Source organism: Hydra vulgaris, chromosome 13, assembly GCF_038396675.1.
Source record: "Hydra vulgaris chromosome 13, alternate assembly HydraT2T_AEP".
NCBI classification, from domain to species: domain Eukaryota; kingdom Metazoa; phylum Cnidaria; class Hydrozoa; order Anthoathecata; family Hydridae; genus Hydra; species Hydra vulgaris.
In genome coordinates this window covers 2,753,832-2,772,500 of record NC_088932.1, presented here as the reverse complement: position 1 = coordinate 2,772,500, position 18,669 = coordinate 2,753,832, and the positions used below count along the sequence as shown (strand labels likewise).

Genomic DNA, 18,669 nt, shown 5'->3' with positions numbered 1-18,669 from the left:
TTGTTGCCAAAGCCACAATTCATGGAAATTTGAGAATTTCCATGAATTGTGGCTTTGGCAACAAGAATTTGTTATTAGGTATATGAGCTGCCGTTCCAGTGTGAGTGGTTCGATGGTGCATTTTTACCAGTTTCTTTTTTTTGAAAGAACTATCAATATCAAATTTACTTTCATCACTACTTTCCTCACTGCTGTTGCTAGAGAGCTCTACTGTACAATTAGCAGATACTGTAGCAGTAGTAGCAGTTGCTTCTTCTGCTCTTAGTCTCCTTTCTTCTTGCTTTTGCAGTCGTGCCTTCTTGCCCTGTAGCTTTAATGCTAATTTCTAGTCATGGGAGCCAAATGATGCTGTGCAGTCTGTCTTCATGGACTCTAAAAACTAAACGTCTTCATCATTCTTTATGACTTTTTCAGCATCCTTTACCCACAGTGGAAATGTCAAAATGAGTTCTTCTATATGTTGAAGTTCACCAGCCACTAAAAGCTTCATGCTGTGCCACAAGTGAGATACTTTTTAAGCTCAAATGCCCCCACCAAGCAATCAGAGTGTGTTGGCTTCTTATCAATACAATAAAAAATGATAGTATCAGCATACAATGCCACCTTAGATGTGAGAATTTCAGGGAGATCGTTAATATAAAATAAAAAGAGTGTAGGGCCAAGAGTAACCCCTTAAGTTACAGGATATGAAGAAGTGTACTGTCCATCAAGGACAAATTTTATATAACGATTGGTAGGATTCAATAATTAAGGATTCAATAATAATAAAGAAGTTACCTGATACACCATAAGAAGAGAGATTATGGAGAAGACCAGCATGCCAAAGTTTATCAAAGACTCTAGAAATTTTGAGAGCAATAGTTTTAGCCTCTCCACATCTATCTAACAAAAAGCACAACAAAATCTTTAGTTAGCACAACAAAATCTTTAGTTACTAATGAGGTTGGCAAAAAAACTGTTAACAGATTGCAGGTAGAATGAGAAGACTGAGCAGCCCTCGGAATTTGGGTTGGCATTCGGCAACACTGACCTAACTGCCGACCTAAAAGTGTTTGAGGTTGGCAAAAAATCGTCGACCTTACTTCTATGTTTTATGGTGAGACCTTTGCATCAAATTTTTTCTAAAAGATTGAAGTTGGCAAATAATTGCCGACCTTATTTTTAGGTTGGAATAAGTGTTTAATAATTAAAGACTTAAAGACCTTGCTCCAGAAGTTTTGAAAATAGGGATAACAAATGTTGCTTTCCAGCAGGCTGGAAAAAAGACTCTGATAAGTACTTGTTAAATAATTTTAAAGTATAAACAACAGCTCCGGGGAACACTTCTGCAAGACTGTAATATGTGTGCTGTCAGGACCACGGGCTGTAGAAAAGTCAAAGTAGGAAATCACTTTAAATATAGAAGCTAGAGTGATACAAATATCAAGCAATGGATCAACCTGTTTTTCGGCTATATCAGGTAGAATGTAACTAATGGATTTAAGAGACGATATTGATGATTTTCAGTTGAGGCGACAAAATCTAAACCACACAAGAGAGGTGGAATAACAGATTTGCACTTATTATAGATACTATTAAAAATTCTCCAGAAGTCACAAGAGCCTAAATTTTAAGATAAAATACAAGATATTGTGACCTGAGAATTGTGAGCTTAGGTGTTAGACCGAACCTTTTTACAATGTTTTCTAGCAATAGTAAACAGACATCTGTTTTCTGGAGAATTATTTTGCTGATAAATGAAAGTAAGTGTGTGGATTCAAACTTAGTTTCCCAAAAAATGAGTGAATTCTTACAAATGTAAATGCCCAGGCCAAGCATGAGGCTATTTGAGTCTTTATGGATTAAAGGAAAATAACCATCAACACTATGATCACAAGATAAGACAGCTGAACTAAAAATAGTTTCACAAAGTGCAAGTAGGTCTGGTGAACTTTGCAAGAGATAAGATTTTGAAGACCACAAATATTAGTGAATGATAGATTTAGAGAACTTAGTGATGACAAAGGTTTTTTTGTGTTATAGTTTTCGGTACTTCAAAATAATCGAAAATTTTAAAATAACATTTTTTTTAAATTTATAATGCCAATGTATCATTTTTTCAAATTATGTTAGTCATATTTTGAATCATGTAAATGGGTACGTGAATTGTTAATAATGTTGAATCTTTTATTTTTCATAAGTAAAATAAATTTTTGTTGAAACTTTTATAAGTAAATTAATGTAATAAGTAACATTATGTATGATGCTCATTGAAATATTTTTCTAAAAACTCTTTGTAAATGAAATTACTGTAAAAACATCTTTGGTGATAATAATAGAAAATTATTCTTAATATATAAATAATTTCTTTTCAGCTCAGGCTTGGTCAGGAAGCGGGAGCGATCACTCTCGATAACTGACCACAGGAATAACATTTAGTTGCAAAAAACTGGCTAGACTTTTTAGTCGTTTTGAGAACATTTCCAAAAACAAAAACAAAAAAAGCACAAAAAAGATTAATTGGACCGATGAGAGACAATTACAAAAAAAATAAACTAGAAAAAGAAAATAACTTATAACGCGAAAAAACTTAAAACAAAATAAAATACGTCTTGAACAAATATTTTCGAAACATAACTCTTTTATAATTTTTTTATAAAACTAAGCGACATTTTTTATATAAAGTAACATCTTAATAATTGCTTAATAAGGAAACAAATGTTCTTTCATTTATTAAAGAGTTAAATATAATTTTTATTTATATACTCGTGTCTTATTTCCAGTACTGGATTAAGGAGGTTTGGGATTAGAGAGGGCATAGTCCCGGGTCCCGCAATGTTAGGGGCCCTGAAATAGTCAAGAAGACTTTTTTTTTAAGTCATTTTTATGCTAAGTGACATAAAAAGGCCTCCAATATAAAAATAGCCCCCGGCGCGGAAAAGTCTAACAAGATTCTGAAAAAACTAACGCTAGCTCTAGTTTTATTTAGGCTAAATTATTTTATAAATAAAAAAGTTAATTTTTTTAACAATAATTTTATGTTTCGCGTGAAAATTTTAACATATTTGAAACAATTCTTAGTAAGATAAACAAATCAAATAATTAAATCATTGGGTATTGTGGTTTATCCTCCTCCAGCTAATTGCCATATAGAGACCACATACCCGGGCCAGGGAAGACAGGTTCAGCTCACTAAAGAGCATCATCACTCGCTTTGCTGACCAAGAGTGAGTGAGTTTAGGAAGAACGAAGAAAGTTAAAGCAAAAGTCAGAAGTCGAGTTAGAAAGATAGCAAAAAGAAAGCGAACAGATATTGCACGAGATGTTGGAATGTGCAATTCATACTACACAAAATCATTGAGTTACTGAAGAAATTAAATTAACAAGATAGAAATCAACTAAAAAGGTTAAAAATACTTTATGAAGAGGAAGCGGAACTGCTTCACAATATTACTGATGATGTTTAGTGAGTCAGCTTTTTAATTTTAATTAGTATTTAAAACAGAAAAAAGTAACTTTAAATTAAAGTATAATGAGTTTGTAAGAATACATACCTTTTAAATAAAAAATAAGAATATACAAATAAAAATCAATAATACATAATAAACTTTTAAAATTTTGACAATTTAAAAAATATATATTTACAACATTTATTTTTGTAAACAAGTGATATTAGTTTAAAAGACTTACGGCTTTGCAGATCTAGCTCTGAGAATGAGCCGTAGTATTAAAGTATTAGTTCGTTTGATAGTATATTCTTAAAACAATTTATGGTAGAAATATCAACTAATTTCGAAAAATAAAATTTTTAAAACAATGCAACAAAAAACTCTAGAACTTTGTTTCGTTTAGTCAGCATATTTTTTTGAACCAATAGAATTAGTTTGCTCGTAGATTTGGCAGGTTTTTAGTGTTCGCGAATATTCTTTTTATTCTTCCGCACCAAGATGTTTTGAGAATATTCAAGTTTATGTATGTTTCCATGTATGTTCGTAAAATAAATTTTTTTTGTTTTACGGACATACATAGATTTAAATGTTCTCAAAACGACTACAAAACCCGGCCAGTTTTTCACAACTAAATATTATTTCCATCGTCAGTAATCGAGAGCGATCACTCCCGCTTCCCAACCAAGCCTGCAGTTATGACATTTTTAGTTTGCTTTTATCCTAAATTTCACTTTTTTTTTACTAAATATACTTTTAATTAAACAGCTCTTATAAGTCAATACAAATTAGTAGTTGGTCATTTTATTTTTTTTAACATGAGAAAAAATTTCACCACTGTGTGTGTATATATGTATATGTATATGTATATATATATATATATATATATATATATATATATATATATATATATATATATATATATATATATATATATATATATATATATAAATAAATTGCCTAAGTTTGGTCACCATCACCAACTTCGATCATTTAAGAAAAAATTTAAAAAAAGCATCCAAATCTCAAACTTTACAAACTATATTTTCCCTAATAATATTTGTAATTAGTTTGTAAATATGAATCTATAAAAAAAATAATGTTTTTATGCAACCTGCTAAAATAATTCTTTAGCAAAACAACAACTTGAAAAAATGCATACTATTAAAATCTAAAATAAGCAAATTATTAAAATAAATAATCAAATTTAATCTTAGTATTTATTAAGAATCTTAGTATTATTATGAATCACCAAATAAATTATATTTATAAAAAATAATTACTAACTTTTGAAAATTAACTACTTTTTTTATAAAAATTGGTGAAATTTTGAAATACTCTAACTTTGGCCATTTATGGATAAACAACAAAGAAGACAATTAGCAGTAATATTGTAAATTGTTGAAAAGTGTTGCAAAAGTAAAATTTACCGGTAACTTTACCTGTAAATTTTGATATTTTCATAACGGATACACACCATGGTATTTTATTTGAATAAAAAATTTGTTCATAATTTCAAAATTAACTGATGGTTCTTTGAGTTCTAAAAAATATCAAGCTTGTGACATTTTCTTTTCGGAGATAAAACTACAATTCAAAGACATTTATAGATCCGTTGCAAATCCTGTTACGATTGGTTGTGTGGATATAGCTGTTATACTATGGTCAACAATCCATGCAAGAATTGCCAATAAACATACAAAGCTCATTTAAAGTCAAAGAGTATTTTTTTTGTGTTAATTGAAAAAACCTTTTAAAACTAATTGAAAATTATATTTCTAATTTTATTAACCAGTGGCGTACCAAATGTGATAATGGCCGAAGTAATAAAAAAGTTGACTAATTACAATAAAAAGTAAAAATACTACTACTTATATTTAAAAGAACCTTTTTTTATGTGCTCCTTCTTATTTTTTTGGTGGCCCAAAATGACTTTTTTTGTGAGCCCGAGCAACGCCCTCCTTAGTTACTGAAATTTTCTGAACTAATATCAAAATTTTACAATAAAACAACATTTTAAGACTAGTTTTCATTAACGCTAAGTTTGTGATAAGTTATTAGTATTTATATAGCCGCCAAACTAATGAGATAGTATTGAATGTTTGGTCAAAGTAGATGCTTTCATTTTAAATTAAATGTTGAGTATTAGATTTTATTGTTAATTTTTTTATTTTTAAAATACCATTTTTGACAGCCTCTACCATATTTGAGCGCTGCCCATATTAAAAATTAAGGATCTTTTCTTTTTTTTTCCATTTTTTATGACGAATATTGTTTTTATTGCGAAAAAATACCTAAAATCAAATAATTTCTGCTAAATTTCTCTGGGATGGGGAAAGGGGGAAGGGGAAAAGTTTACTGCCTAAAACTTTTTTCCTAGAGTAGCCCCTGTGTATATGTATGTATGTATGTATGTATATATATATATATATATATGTATATATATATATATATATATATATATATATATATATATATATATATATATATATATATATATATATTTATATATATATATATTTATATATATATATATATATATATATATATATATATATATATATTTTTATATATATATATTTTTATATATATATATATTTATATATATATATATATATATATGTGTATATATATATATATATATATATCAGGCCTTGTTAAGAAGCGCTACGCAGTTCGCATTTTGCTTGCGAAAAGGCGATTTGCCTACGCGTTCAGCAGTTTTGCGCTACGCAAAAACTTATATCTTTTAGAATATTTAAATTATTTTTTGATTACCGTTAACGTGACGTTTATTTAGAAGAAATAAAGTAAAAGCATTTAACCGCAATTGTAAAATAATAGATTTTTTTGTTAAAGAAACAGTTTGTTTCATAATTTTTTTTTTGTTATTAAAAATTAGTTAAAAAAAAAAAGTGTTTTAAGTTTTATCTTAAGGAATTAAATATATAAATTCCTTTTAAATATAAAAATTATTTTTAGTCATAATAAGTTTAAAAAATGCACGATTTATTTTGAAGTAAATATTTTATTAATAAGATATTTTGTTTATTGTTAATTCAATAACGTAAAGTTTTAATGACGTTCATTTAATTTATGAAAATAAATTATGATCACGAATATGTTATCGGTAACTGATAAATAACAAAAAAAAACTTTATTGTTCAAAAACATTATTAAAAAGAGTTCACAAATTGAATAAGAAAAAATGTATTAACAGTTAATAAAATAACCAAAAACCAAATATAAAATCATAAGAAAATAAACAAATATTTTACGTTTCATGAAAATAATATTTTTTTCAAAATAAAATTTAGTTCATATTTGAAAAAAATAATAAAAATGATTTTTTTAATAAGAACTTAGATTTTATTTGTAACTTTTGTTACAGTGAGAAAAAAACAGTTTGTATGATTTTTAACGCGTTAATAAAATAACTTTAATTACAATGGCACTTGAAAAGACGCTAGTGACGCAATATAACTTCTAACGATGCAAAATACATTTGCTGAGTTGAGTTACTAAGAAATGCTTTACGCGTTTTCGCTACGCAGCGAAATCTCGTAACAAGGCCTGATATATATATATATATATATATATATATATATATATATATATATATATATATATATATATACTGGCGGAAAATTTTAAAATCAACAGTAAATAAAAAATTGCAAAAAAATGTCATTCTGATAAAATTAGATTATTAATAAGGGCGGCAATTTTTTTTGCACACACTAAGAAATGCTCACGAGCCAGCTCTCTCTCTCTCTCTCTCTCTCTCTCTCTCTCTCTCTCTCTATATATATATATATATATATATATATATATATACATATATATATATATATATATATATATATATATATATATATATATATATATATATATATAAAATATATTTATATATATATATATATATATATATATATATATATATATATAAATATATTATATATATATATATATATATATATATATATATATATATATATATATATATATATATATATATCAGGGTGTTAGCCAGAAAAAAAACTCATACAGCGTTTTAGCGAAATTGGGAATTTAGGTGCGGCTAAAAAAAAAAAAAGTTCATTACATTCTGACATTTAAAAAAGTAGATACAATTTTTTAGATACAATTAAGTTTCAATAAAAATTTTCTATTTTTTCTGGATTATTTATAGGAATATTTTTCTGTTTTATTTTTCAGGGACATTTTTATAATTTATAAATGTTTAATTATAATTATTCAACTTGCTTAATTTTAAGCAATTTTTGTCAGTTTTCATTTTTAAATTGCTTCTCTCCTTTGTTTAATATTGTTGAAAGAAAACTAGAACAAAAAAAAATTGTTTGCAGTTTTAATGAATGAATTAATAAATTTATTTATTGAAACTTGTAGTTGTAGTTATGGCGATTTACAAATTATTTATATTACAAATTTATTTATTTGAATTTGGCATGACTTTATAGGCGTATTATGTCCAAACAAAAGCTTTAGATGTTATATTTTTTTTTGCTTCAGGTTTTTTTAATATATGAAGAATTTTTCTCTTTTTTATATAATTTTCTAATCCTTTACTACCCCTAATTGTGAATATAAAGAATACCATTTTGGAGCCTTTGGATCACATTCGCTCATCGGCGTTAACATGAATTTAGTTAAAATCTTTTGAAAAAGTGCTTTAATTTACTATAGATCCTAGTTCTAATTGTTTCTGACCTATAAGCTTTATATAGTTGTCAAAATACAATATTTCTATCAATTTTTACAAAAAATACAAGAATTCCTACCAAAAAAGAACTTGCAATCAAGAAAAAGCGCCAATAAACGTTAAAAGTTTTAATCCATGATGTTCATTTTATCTAAAAATCGTGTTTATTTGAAATCTTATACGAATTTGGACAAGCAAATTAGGATTTTAAGAAGATTTAGAAAAAAACTACGGTCTGGGTTTTTTCGCTTCAAATATTTATATTTTATGATACCGCAAAACTTATCATTTTATTTTTTCCGTCTTTTCATGATTCACAAACCTGATCATTTAACGGAAATATGTAGTAGTCAACAAAATATCATACAGACGCTATAGTATTTTAAAATTGCCTTAACTACACCGAGTAAGTAACAAAGACATTTAAGGGGCAGATCGATTTTTTTCAATTTACAAATATACATTAAATATCTACGTAAATTTTGAATTTGTAAATTAAAAAAAAATTAATTATTGTAATTATTGTAAACATTGGTTAATAATTAAATAATATTATTTAATTATCTTCTTTTATGTTTTACGCAAATATAACATATAAAATACGTTTCATTGCAAGTTTTATTTTTGATTTTTTTTTATTGTTATTTTCGGTTTACTTTACCAGGTAATTTATTTTACCGAAATTATTAATAAATCTTTAATTATAAAAACGTTATTAACTTATTTTATATTATAATATTTATTAATATGCAAATTTTATTTGTAACTTTCCTAACTTAAGATAAAAAGCAAGAATGTAAATAAAGAGTTTTTGAATAACAAAAATAAATTAATAAAAAAATTTATCAAACGTATTGAACAAATTTAACTAGAGAATAACTGACGTAAATTAAAAATTAAAAACATTTTTTTCAACTTTTGAATGAATGATCTTGCTTGTTAATGACGAGACTTTTTTTTTCACATTAAAAAATCGATATTAATTCTAAATTGATTAACTTATTTCATTTCCTTGTCGCGCGTACTTATTGCGTTTTTCCAGTCTAGCGCAACAATTTAAATCTGAGACTGATTTCATTTTTTTTTTACTATGATCTTAAAAACCTTTGGGAAATTTAAACCAGTTGGGAAACCGCGTTATACGCGGCGCCATCAGGCTAGCTAACACCCTGTATATATATATATATATATATATATATATATATATATATATATATATATATATATATATATATATATATATATATATATATATATATATATATATTTAAACAATTTTAAAATGCATTCTACAAAACAGAGTGCTCAATGATCTTTAAAAAACAGAGCAATTATAAATTAGTAGAAAACCACTTAACAAAAACTTTCTCATTTAACACTGTGTTTCATCAGTAAAGACCCATTAGAAAAATTTTTATAAGTCTATATTGAAAAAACACAGTTTTAAATAAGAAAAATGTTTGTTAAATGAATTTTTACTATATTATATATATATATACATATATGTATTATATATATATATATATATATATATATATATATATATATATATATATATATATATATATATATATATATATATATAAATATATATAATATATATTAAATACATATATATATATTATATATATATAATATATATATAAATATATTATATATATATATATATAATATATATAGATATATTATATATATATATATATATATAATATACATATTTATGTATGTATATTATATATATATATATATGTAATATAATATACATATACAATATATATAAATATATATATATATATTTATATGTAATATATATAATATACATATACATATATATTTATGCGTGATAAATGCTCAAAGCTCAAATGACCGAACTTTGGTAATTTTACGGTATATATCAGAAGGCTATTCTAGACCATTTTTGAAAGCCTCTACCATATTTGGGTGCTGCCCATATTAAAAATTAAGCATCTTTTCTTTTTTTTTCGTTTTTTATGACGAATATTGTTTTTATTGCGAAAAAATGCCTAAAATCAAATAATTTCTGCTAAATTTCTCTGGGATGGGGGAAGGGGGAAGGAGGAATATATATATATATATATATATATATATTATATATATATATATATATATATATATATATATATATATATATATATAAAAGTATATATATTTATATAAACATACATATATAAACATACATATATATATATATATACATATTAAATATATATATATAAATATATTATATATATATATATATATATATATATATATATATATATATATATATATATATATATATATATATATATATATATATATATATATATATATATATATATATATATATATATATATATATATAGATCTATAGTTTGTTGTCTTTGGGAAGAGCAGAAGGAAAAAAGCGATTCTTACGCCAACACATACGTCACTTTTAATTACTTTTGACTTTCGTCCAACATTTGCGTGTTGGACGAAAGTAAAAACCATTAATTTAATTACAAATAAATCGTTTTTAAAAAAAACCACAAAAACCCAAATTTAATTGACCAGAATGTTTTAAAAACATTCTGAATGTTTTTAACAATATAAACAATGTTTTTATTTTTATTTTTTTTAATAAAATGTTTTTATTTTTAATTTTTTTAATAAAATGTTTTTACTTTTATTTTTTTTTACTGTAAATCATGAGCGGAGTGTTGCTACATCGACTATCTTATAGCCTGACTCGCAGGTGAGTGCTGCTACATTGACTGACAAATAGCCTGACTCGCAAGGGAGTGCTGCTACATCGACTGACAAATAGCCTGACCCGCAAGGGAGTGCTGCTACATCTACTATCTTTTAGCCTGACCCGCAAGGGAGTGTTGCTACATCGACTGAGGGTTTGGTTGGGGCAGGCAGTCTCTCAATTAATAAAAAAAAAAAATTCCGGTCTTGCATTTTAATTTTTACTTTTTGTCAACAAAATATAGAAAAAACTTTCGGACAACATCTACGGGTTTTATATATATATATATATATATATATATATATATATATATATATATATATATATATATATATATATATATATATGTATATATATATATATATATATATATATATATACACTTATATGTTGTCTGAAAGTTTTCTTCCATATTTTGTTGACAAAAAGTAAAAGTTAAAAAACAAGACCGGATTTTTTTTTTTATTAATTCATAGACTGCCTGCCCCTACCAAACCCTCAGTCGATGTAGCAGCACTCCCTTGCGAGTCAGGCTAAAAGATAGTAGATGTAGCAGCACTCTGTTGCGAGTCAGGCTATTTGTCAGTCGATATAGCAGCACTCCCTTGCGAGTCAGACTATTTGTCAATCGATGTAGCAGCACTCCGTGCATTTACAGTAAAAAAAATAAAAGTAAAAATATTTTATTAAAAAAAACAAAAATAAAAACATTTTAATAAAAAAAATAAAAATAAAAACATTGTTTATATTGTTAAAAACATTCAGAATGTTTTAAAAAATTTTGTAATTAAATTAATGGTTTTTACTTTCTGACAACACGCAAATGTTGGACAAAAGTCAAAAGTAATTAAAAGTGACGTATGTGTTAGCGTAAGAATCACTTTTTTCCTTCCGCTCTTCCTAAAGACAACAAACTACAGATCTATATATATATATATATATATATATATATATATATATATATATATATATATATATATATATATATATATATATATATATATATACATATATATATAATATATATTAGGGCTATTTTAGACCATTTTCAATAGCATCAACCAAATTTGGGAGCCAATTTAGGCGCCACCCAAATAAAAATTTGAGGACTTTTTTATTAAATATTGCTTATTGTTTTTTGTTTTAATTATTGGCAAATATCGTTTTTTCCTGAAAAAAAGGCCAATTTTCTGCTAAAGTTTGTTGGAACAAGAGAGTACCCCTGCCCCTATTTTTTTTAGAATAAGCCTTGTTTATATATATATATATATATATATATATATATATATATATATATATATATATATATATATATATATATATATATATATATATATATATATATAAATATATATATATATATAATATATAATGCTGTAGTGGTGTAGTAGTAGAGTGCTCGCTTTACAAGCGAGCGGTTCCGAGTTTGATTCCCACCATTTCCTAGTAGTACCGCGCTTAACTTGATTCTATCGGCAGCGGCCTTGTTCGTCAAGGTTCGTGTTTTAGAGTTATAGAGTTGAGAGAGGGTTATAACCACAAGTAGCATCCTCATTTGTAGTGGCCTTCTCGGCCTTAGGGAGGTGAATTATAAAAAAATAAATATATATATATATATATATATGCATATATAATATATATAAATATATATATATATATTTATATATATATATATATATATATCATGCCTTGTTAAGAAGCGCTACGCAGCTCACATTTTGCTTGCGAAAAGGCGATTTGCCTACGCGTTCAGCAGTTTTGCGCTACGCAAAAACTTATATCTTTTAGAATATTTAAATTATCTTTTGATTACCGTTAACGTGACGTTTATTCAGAAGAAATAAAGTCCTAAGTAAAAGCATTTAACCGCAATTGTAAAATAATAGATTTTTTTGTTAAAGAAACAGTTTGTTTCATAATTTTTTTTTTGCTATTAAAAATTAGTTAAAAAAAAAGAGTGTTTTAAGTTTTATCTTAAGGAATTAAATATAAATTCCTTTTAAATATAAAAATTATTTTTAGTCATAATAAGTTTAAAAAATGCACAATTTATTTTGATGTAAATATTTTATTAATAAGATATTTTGTTTATTGTTAATTCAATAACGTAAAGTTTTAATGACGTTCATTTAATTTACGAAAATAAATTACGATCACGAATATGTTATTGGTAACTGATAAATAACAAAAAAAAACTTTATTGCTTAAAAACATTATTAAAAAGAGATCACAAATTAAATAAGAAAAAATGTATTAACAGTTAATAAAATAACCAAAAACCAAATATAAAATCATAAGAAAATAAACAAATATTTTACCTTTCATGAAAAAAATATTTTTTTCAAAATAAAGTTTAGTTCATATTTGAAAAAAATAATAAAAATGATTTTTTTAATAAGAACTTAGATTTTATTTGTAACTTTTGTTATAGTGAGAAAAAAACAAACTGTTTGTATGATTTTTAACGCGTTAATAAAATAACTTTAATTACAATGCGGTACTTGAAAAGACGCTAGTGACGCAATATAACTTCTAATGATGCAAAATATATTTGCTGAGTTGAGTTACTTAGAAATGCGCTACGCGTTTTCGCTACGCAGCGAAATCTCGTAACAAGGCCTGATATATATATATATATATATATATATATATATATATATATATATATATATATATAATATATATATATATATATATATATAATATATGAATTAATAGATTTTTTTCTTTATTGCTGTGTTTCATCAATAGAAACTCACCAGAAATCTGATTTCTAATGAGTCTTTATTGATGAAACACAGCATTAAATGAAAAAAATCTTTTGTTAAGTGATTTTCTACTACTTTATAACTGCTCTGTTCTTTTAAGGACATAGTTGTACAAAAAATTCAGAAAGAATTATAAAAGGCCACAACTACGTGTTAATAAAAATGAGCATATAAAAGAAAAAAACACTGATTATTGTAATTGTAAAAAAAAATTGATTGCCCTCTAAATGGAAAATGCCTTTCGAAAAATGTAATTTACAAGTGCATTGTTTCCTCACAAAATAACCCTGATAAACAATATATTGGCTTAACCGAGGGGAATGGAAAAAACGTTATGCCAACCACAAACAATCGTTTAATACAAAAAATATTCAAAAGAGACTATGCTGTCAAAATATATGTGGGATTTAAAAGAAAAAATAAAAATTTTAATTTACAATGGTCTATTCTAAAATCTGCCCCTGCCTATAATAACATCTCCAAAAAATGTATGCTATGTTTGCAAGCAAAATTTGAAATAATTACTCATTTAAATCAGAAAAATTTATTAAATATAAAATCTGAATTAATTTCTAAATGTAGACACGAAAATAAATACCTCTTAAAAAATTATAAAAACAAATGACCAAATTAAATTATCCCCATTCCAAAAAAATTTATTTTATAATTACTTTCTGTAACTTCCCGTTAACCAAAAAAATATAGTATTTAAAAAAAAATTTTATTTTTATTTTTAGTTATAATAATTTATAACTTCCTGTAAAATATTTTTTTCTATAAATTGAATTTTTTTTGAGATTTAGTAACTCTTCCTGATGATCCAGCAATGGTGAAACTTAAAAATGCAGAAAAAAGTTAGATAAGTGTTTTTTACTAATTTATACTATAAATATATATATATATATATATATATATATATATATATATATATATATATATATATATATATATATATATATATATATATATATATGTATATATATATATATATATCAATATAGTAGTTAAAGTTAACAATTGTGTAAATTAAGAGGATAAGTTAGACACAACTGCGTATTTTAAAATGTATCCATCAGATTGTGTACCACCTAGAATATATGAAATGATTAAAGCGCACAAGCCCAAAAAAGATTACCCAATGCGTCCTTTTGTATCAACAATCAACACCACCATATGGAACCTCCTAATACCTCATTAATATCATTTAACTAAAACTAAACAAAAACAAAAATTTAAATAATTTTGCTAATGAAGCCAGACATTGAAAATAGATTCCAATGAAGTTCAAGTTTCTTTTGATATAATTAATTTATATTTGTCCATACCCATTAACGAAGCTATTGCAGTTATTATAGATATATTAGATAATGACATTGACGACTTAAAGACTCGAACAAAACTTTTGCTTGTAGACATACACCAATTAATAGAACTTTCGTTGAGTGTTTGCTATTTTTATATAAAAACAAAATCTGAATAATACCTAATTCAGGTCCTATAGGTTTGTCTTAAATAATAAATGAATAATACCTAATTCAGGTCCTATAGGTTTGGTTATTGCGGCAGTATTTCTACAAAATATAGAAAGAAAAGCACTTAATATAGCTACTATTCAAACGTGTGAACCAAAAACTTTCATGAGATATGTAGACAATTGTCACGCTCGCTTTAACTCAATAAAACAACAACAAATGTTTCTAAATATCCTAAACGAACAAAATCCTGCCATAAAATACACTGTTGAACTCAAAAACCACCCAAAACAACTTAATTTTCTAGATATTATTATTACGAACACAATGCATGGAGCCTATGAATTTCAAATACATCGAAAAGAAGCAATTACTAATATTCAACTTAAATCAAATTCATATATCAATCCTAATATTATCACTGGCGTATTCAAAGGGTTTTTAAGCCGTGCAAAAAGAATATGTTCACAAAAATACCTCCAACAGGAAATTGATTTTTAAATAAAAATATTTGTTGAAAACGGGCATGACAAGAACAATTTAACTAATATCGCCAGAGACTATATTAAAATAGATGAAAAAAATACCAATTATCAACCAACTGACAACCAACCATTTATAAAGCTACCATAGATACCAATTGTTGGCCCCAAACTTAAAAAAGAATTTAAAAAACAAAACATAAAAGTTATATTTACATCATCTCCAAATTTAAACAATATATTCTGTAACAATAAAACAAAACTTCTTCCAAATATCAACCCAGGCGTCTACCAAATAAAATGTTCATAAAATGCAACTTTATATACATTGGTGAAACCAAAAAAAAAATTATATCAAGATGTATTGAGCACCAGAAAAATAGTAAAAAATGAAAATGGAATAGTTCTGGTGCTACTGAGCATTCCAAATCATGCCAAGGTATGTTTGACTGGTTAAACCTGAAAACCATATCAGTTGCTCCGGAAAATCATATTCTGAAAATTTGAGAATCCCTGGAAATAAACAAAGCTAAAGTTTGACAAGCGTTAGGAAGTAGCAAAAATGTTCTTAATAGGGATGATGGTGATTACGTCACAACAAAAGCTTGGGGGCCATTTTTTATTAGATTATCTGACGCCAGCATTTAATCCTATTTTATATTTTCTCATGCACTTTTTAATGTTATCTTTTTAACGGTTTGTTTTTATTATAACGATTTTTATTATACCTGATGACACTGATCACAATAGATCAGCGAAATATCAAATAATATATATTGAAATAAAAACAAATATATTTTTTTCAAAAAAGTTTATACGCAGCTGTATTTATTGAATTTTAATAACATTGTATCGTATAACAAGAAAATGACTTTTAAAGAATATATATATATATATATATATATTATATATATATATATATATATATATATATATATATATATATATATATATATATATATATATATATATTTAAACAACTTTAAAAAGTATTCTACACAATAGAGTGCTCAATGTTCTTAAAAGAACAGAGCAATTATATATTAGTAGAAAATCATTAAAAATTTTTTTTTTATTTAACACTGTGTTTCATCAACAAATTTTCTGATGAATCTTTGTTAATGAAACACAGTGTTAAATTGAAAAAATTTTTGTTAAGTGATTTTCTACTAATATATATATATATATATATATATATATATATATATATATATATATATATATATATATATATACACACACATATATATATATATAAACTTTTTGTGCAAAACATAACAATAAAAATATTTCATACCTGAAATTTATTGTTTCTGTGATACCAAAACATATAATGACACAAAATAACTTTAAACTCATTTTACATCTTATTATTTACTAATAATTTAACCGATCAAAACAGTTATAAAATATATTAACCCTAAAGCAAAACAATAATAAAATATACTAACCCTTTAACTAAAACAATAATACAAATTATTAACTTCACAGACAAAATGATAATAATATCTATCAAACATGCAAACAAGACTATAATTAAATATAATTAATAAAATCTAGATTTATATTTTCAGACATTTTCAACAAACAAGATTTTTCTAAATTTTGAACTTAATGTTGCCATTTGAATGTCACCAATTAAGTTTACTAAACACTAATAACTTAAATTATAGTAAATCTATTATTGATGACATTAGGCTTTGCACATTTACTTGACATATACTAATAATTAGAGGCAATTTTACAGGGGTGGGGATCTTACACCCCCTTTAATAAGTGACTGGAGTTGATATTTGATTGGGGCCAAGGCCAGGTTTGATAAAATATAGCTGGAGCCAGGGCTGTTTTGTGACTGGGGCTGCATAATCATTTATACACCTTAAAACATCTTTTTTGTTCAAAATTCATGTAACATTTTGTATATACATGCATATATAAACATCATTATGATCAACATGATCATCATTACCATCATCATCATCATCATCATCATCATCATCATCATCATCATCATCATCATCATCATCATCATCATCATCATCATCATCATCATCATCATCATCATCATCATCATCATCATCATCATCATCATCATCATCATCATCATCATCATCATCATCATCATCATCATTATCATTATCATTATTGTCATCAATGCTCAAATGAGCTGTCATCTCTATTACAATAAACCAAAACTTATTCTTGGCTTCTTAAAAACTTATTAAACAAGTTGCATCATTTTACTGTATCTGTCTTTTGATGCTTTAAAATTTTTTATTAATCCAATTTTTTTCCTTGCACATCAAAAAACCCTTATTACTCTTACCCATCTTCATGTTTTCCTTTTCATACAATCTAGAATTTTTTAAGTCTTCATTTACCCGTTTCCTTGGAGTTTAACAAATTCTTTATTATATAGTAACTCATATCTTAATAGTGGTTGCTTGCAACCTTGTTAGAAGTAAATTAAAGTTTAAAAATATATAAATATAACAGTATTTAATAAATAGTAAAGGTAAGTATAAAATTATAATATATAAAGTATTATAAATTTTTTTCTAGCCCCAGCTATCAACCCCTGCTAAATCTTACAATTTTGCCAGGGCCAAGTTGGCAATTATTTTCATTTTTAGCTGAGGCTGGAACCCCGTTCACTTCCTAACCCCCCTAAAGAAAGCAATTTTCAAGCTATATTCGGTTTTTTGAGGAATAGTCATATATGTATGGAATATATATATATACAGGGTGTTCGGGATAAATTTGACATATTTATAATTGATTATATTTTTTTGTAGATTAGGGGTATTAACACACACTACAGGTCATTTAAAAGTTTGAACCCTTCTTCATTCATATACAAGATGTCAGAAAGGATGGATGACTGGAACCCACCTGAATCATGGAAGAGAATAACTTGCATCATGATGATTTGTGCCAGCCATCAAAATAAGGATATTATGACTGCTGCCCAATGCTCCCTGAACACAGTAAAAACAATCAGGTATGAACTAGAGACTTGCAATGGTGACTACGAAGATGTAGTAAGAAGAAAGATCCCTAGCAGA

General features: G+C 25.4%; 1 protein-coding gene across 2 annotated transcripts in view; it reads right to left on the bottom strand.

Annotated features, from left to right (window-relative positions):
* LOC100200716 (sodium/hydrogen exchanger 8) overlaps positions 1-17,029 on the bottom strand; it is a 52,069-nt gene extending 35,040 nt beyond the window's left edge. For both annotated transcript variants that reach the window (XM_065816686.1, XM_065816685.1), the window contains exon 1: positions 16,902-17,029. In XM_065816686.1, coding sequence (XP_065672758.1) covers positions 16,902-16,963 — 62 coding nt within the window. In that variant the 5' untranslated portion in view covers positions 16,964-17,029. The remainder of the gene's footprint in view (positions 1-16,901) is intronic.
* Between the last annotated feature and the right edge of the window lie 1,640 nt (positions 17,030-18,669).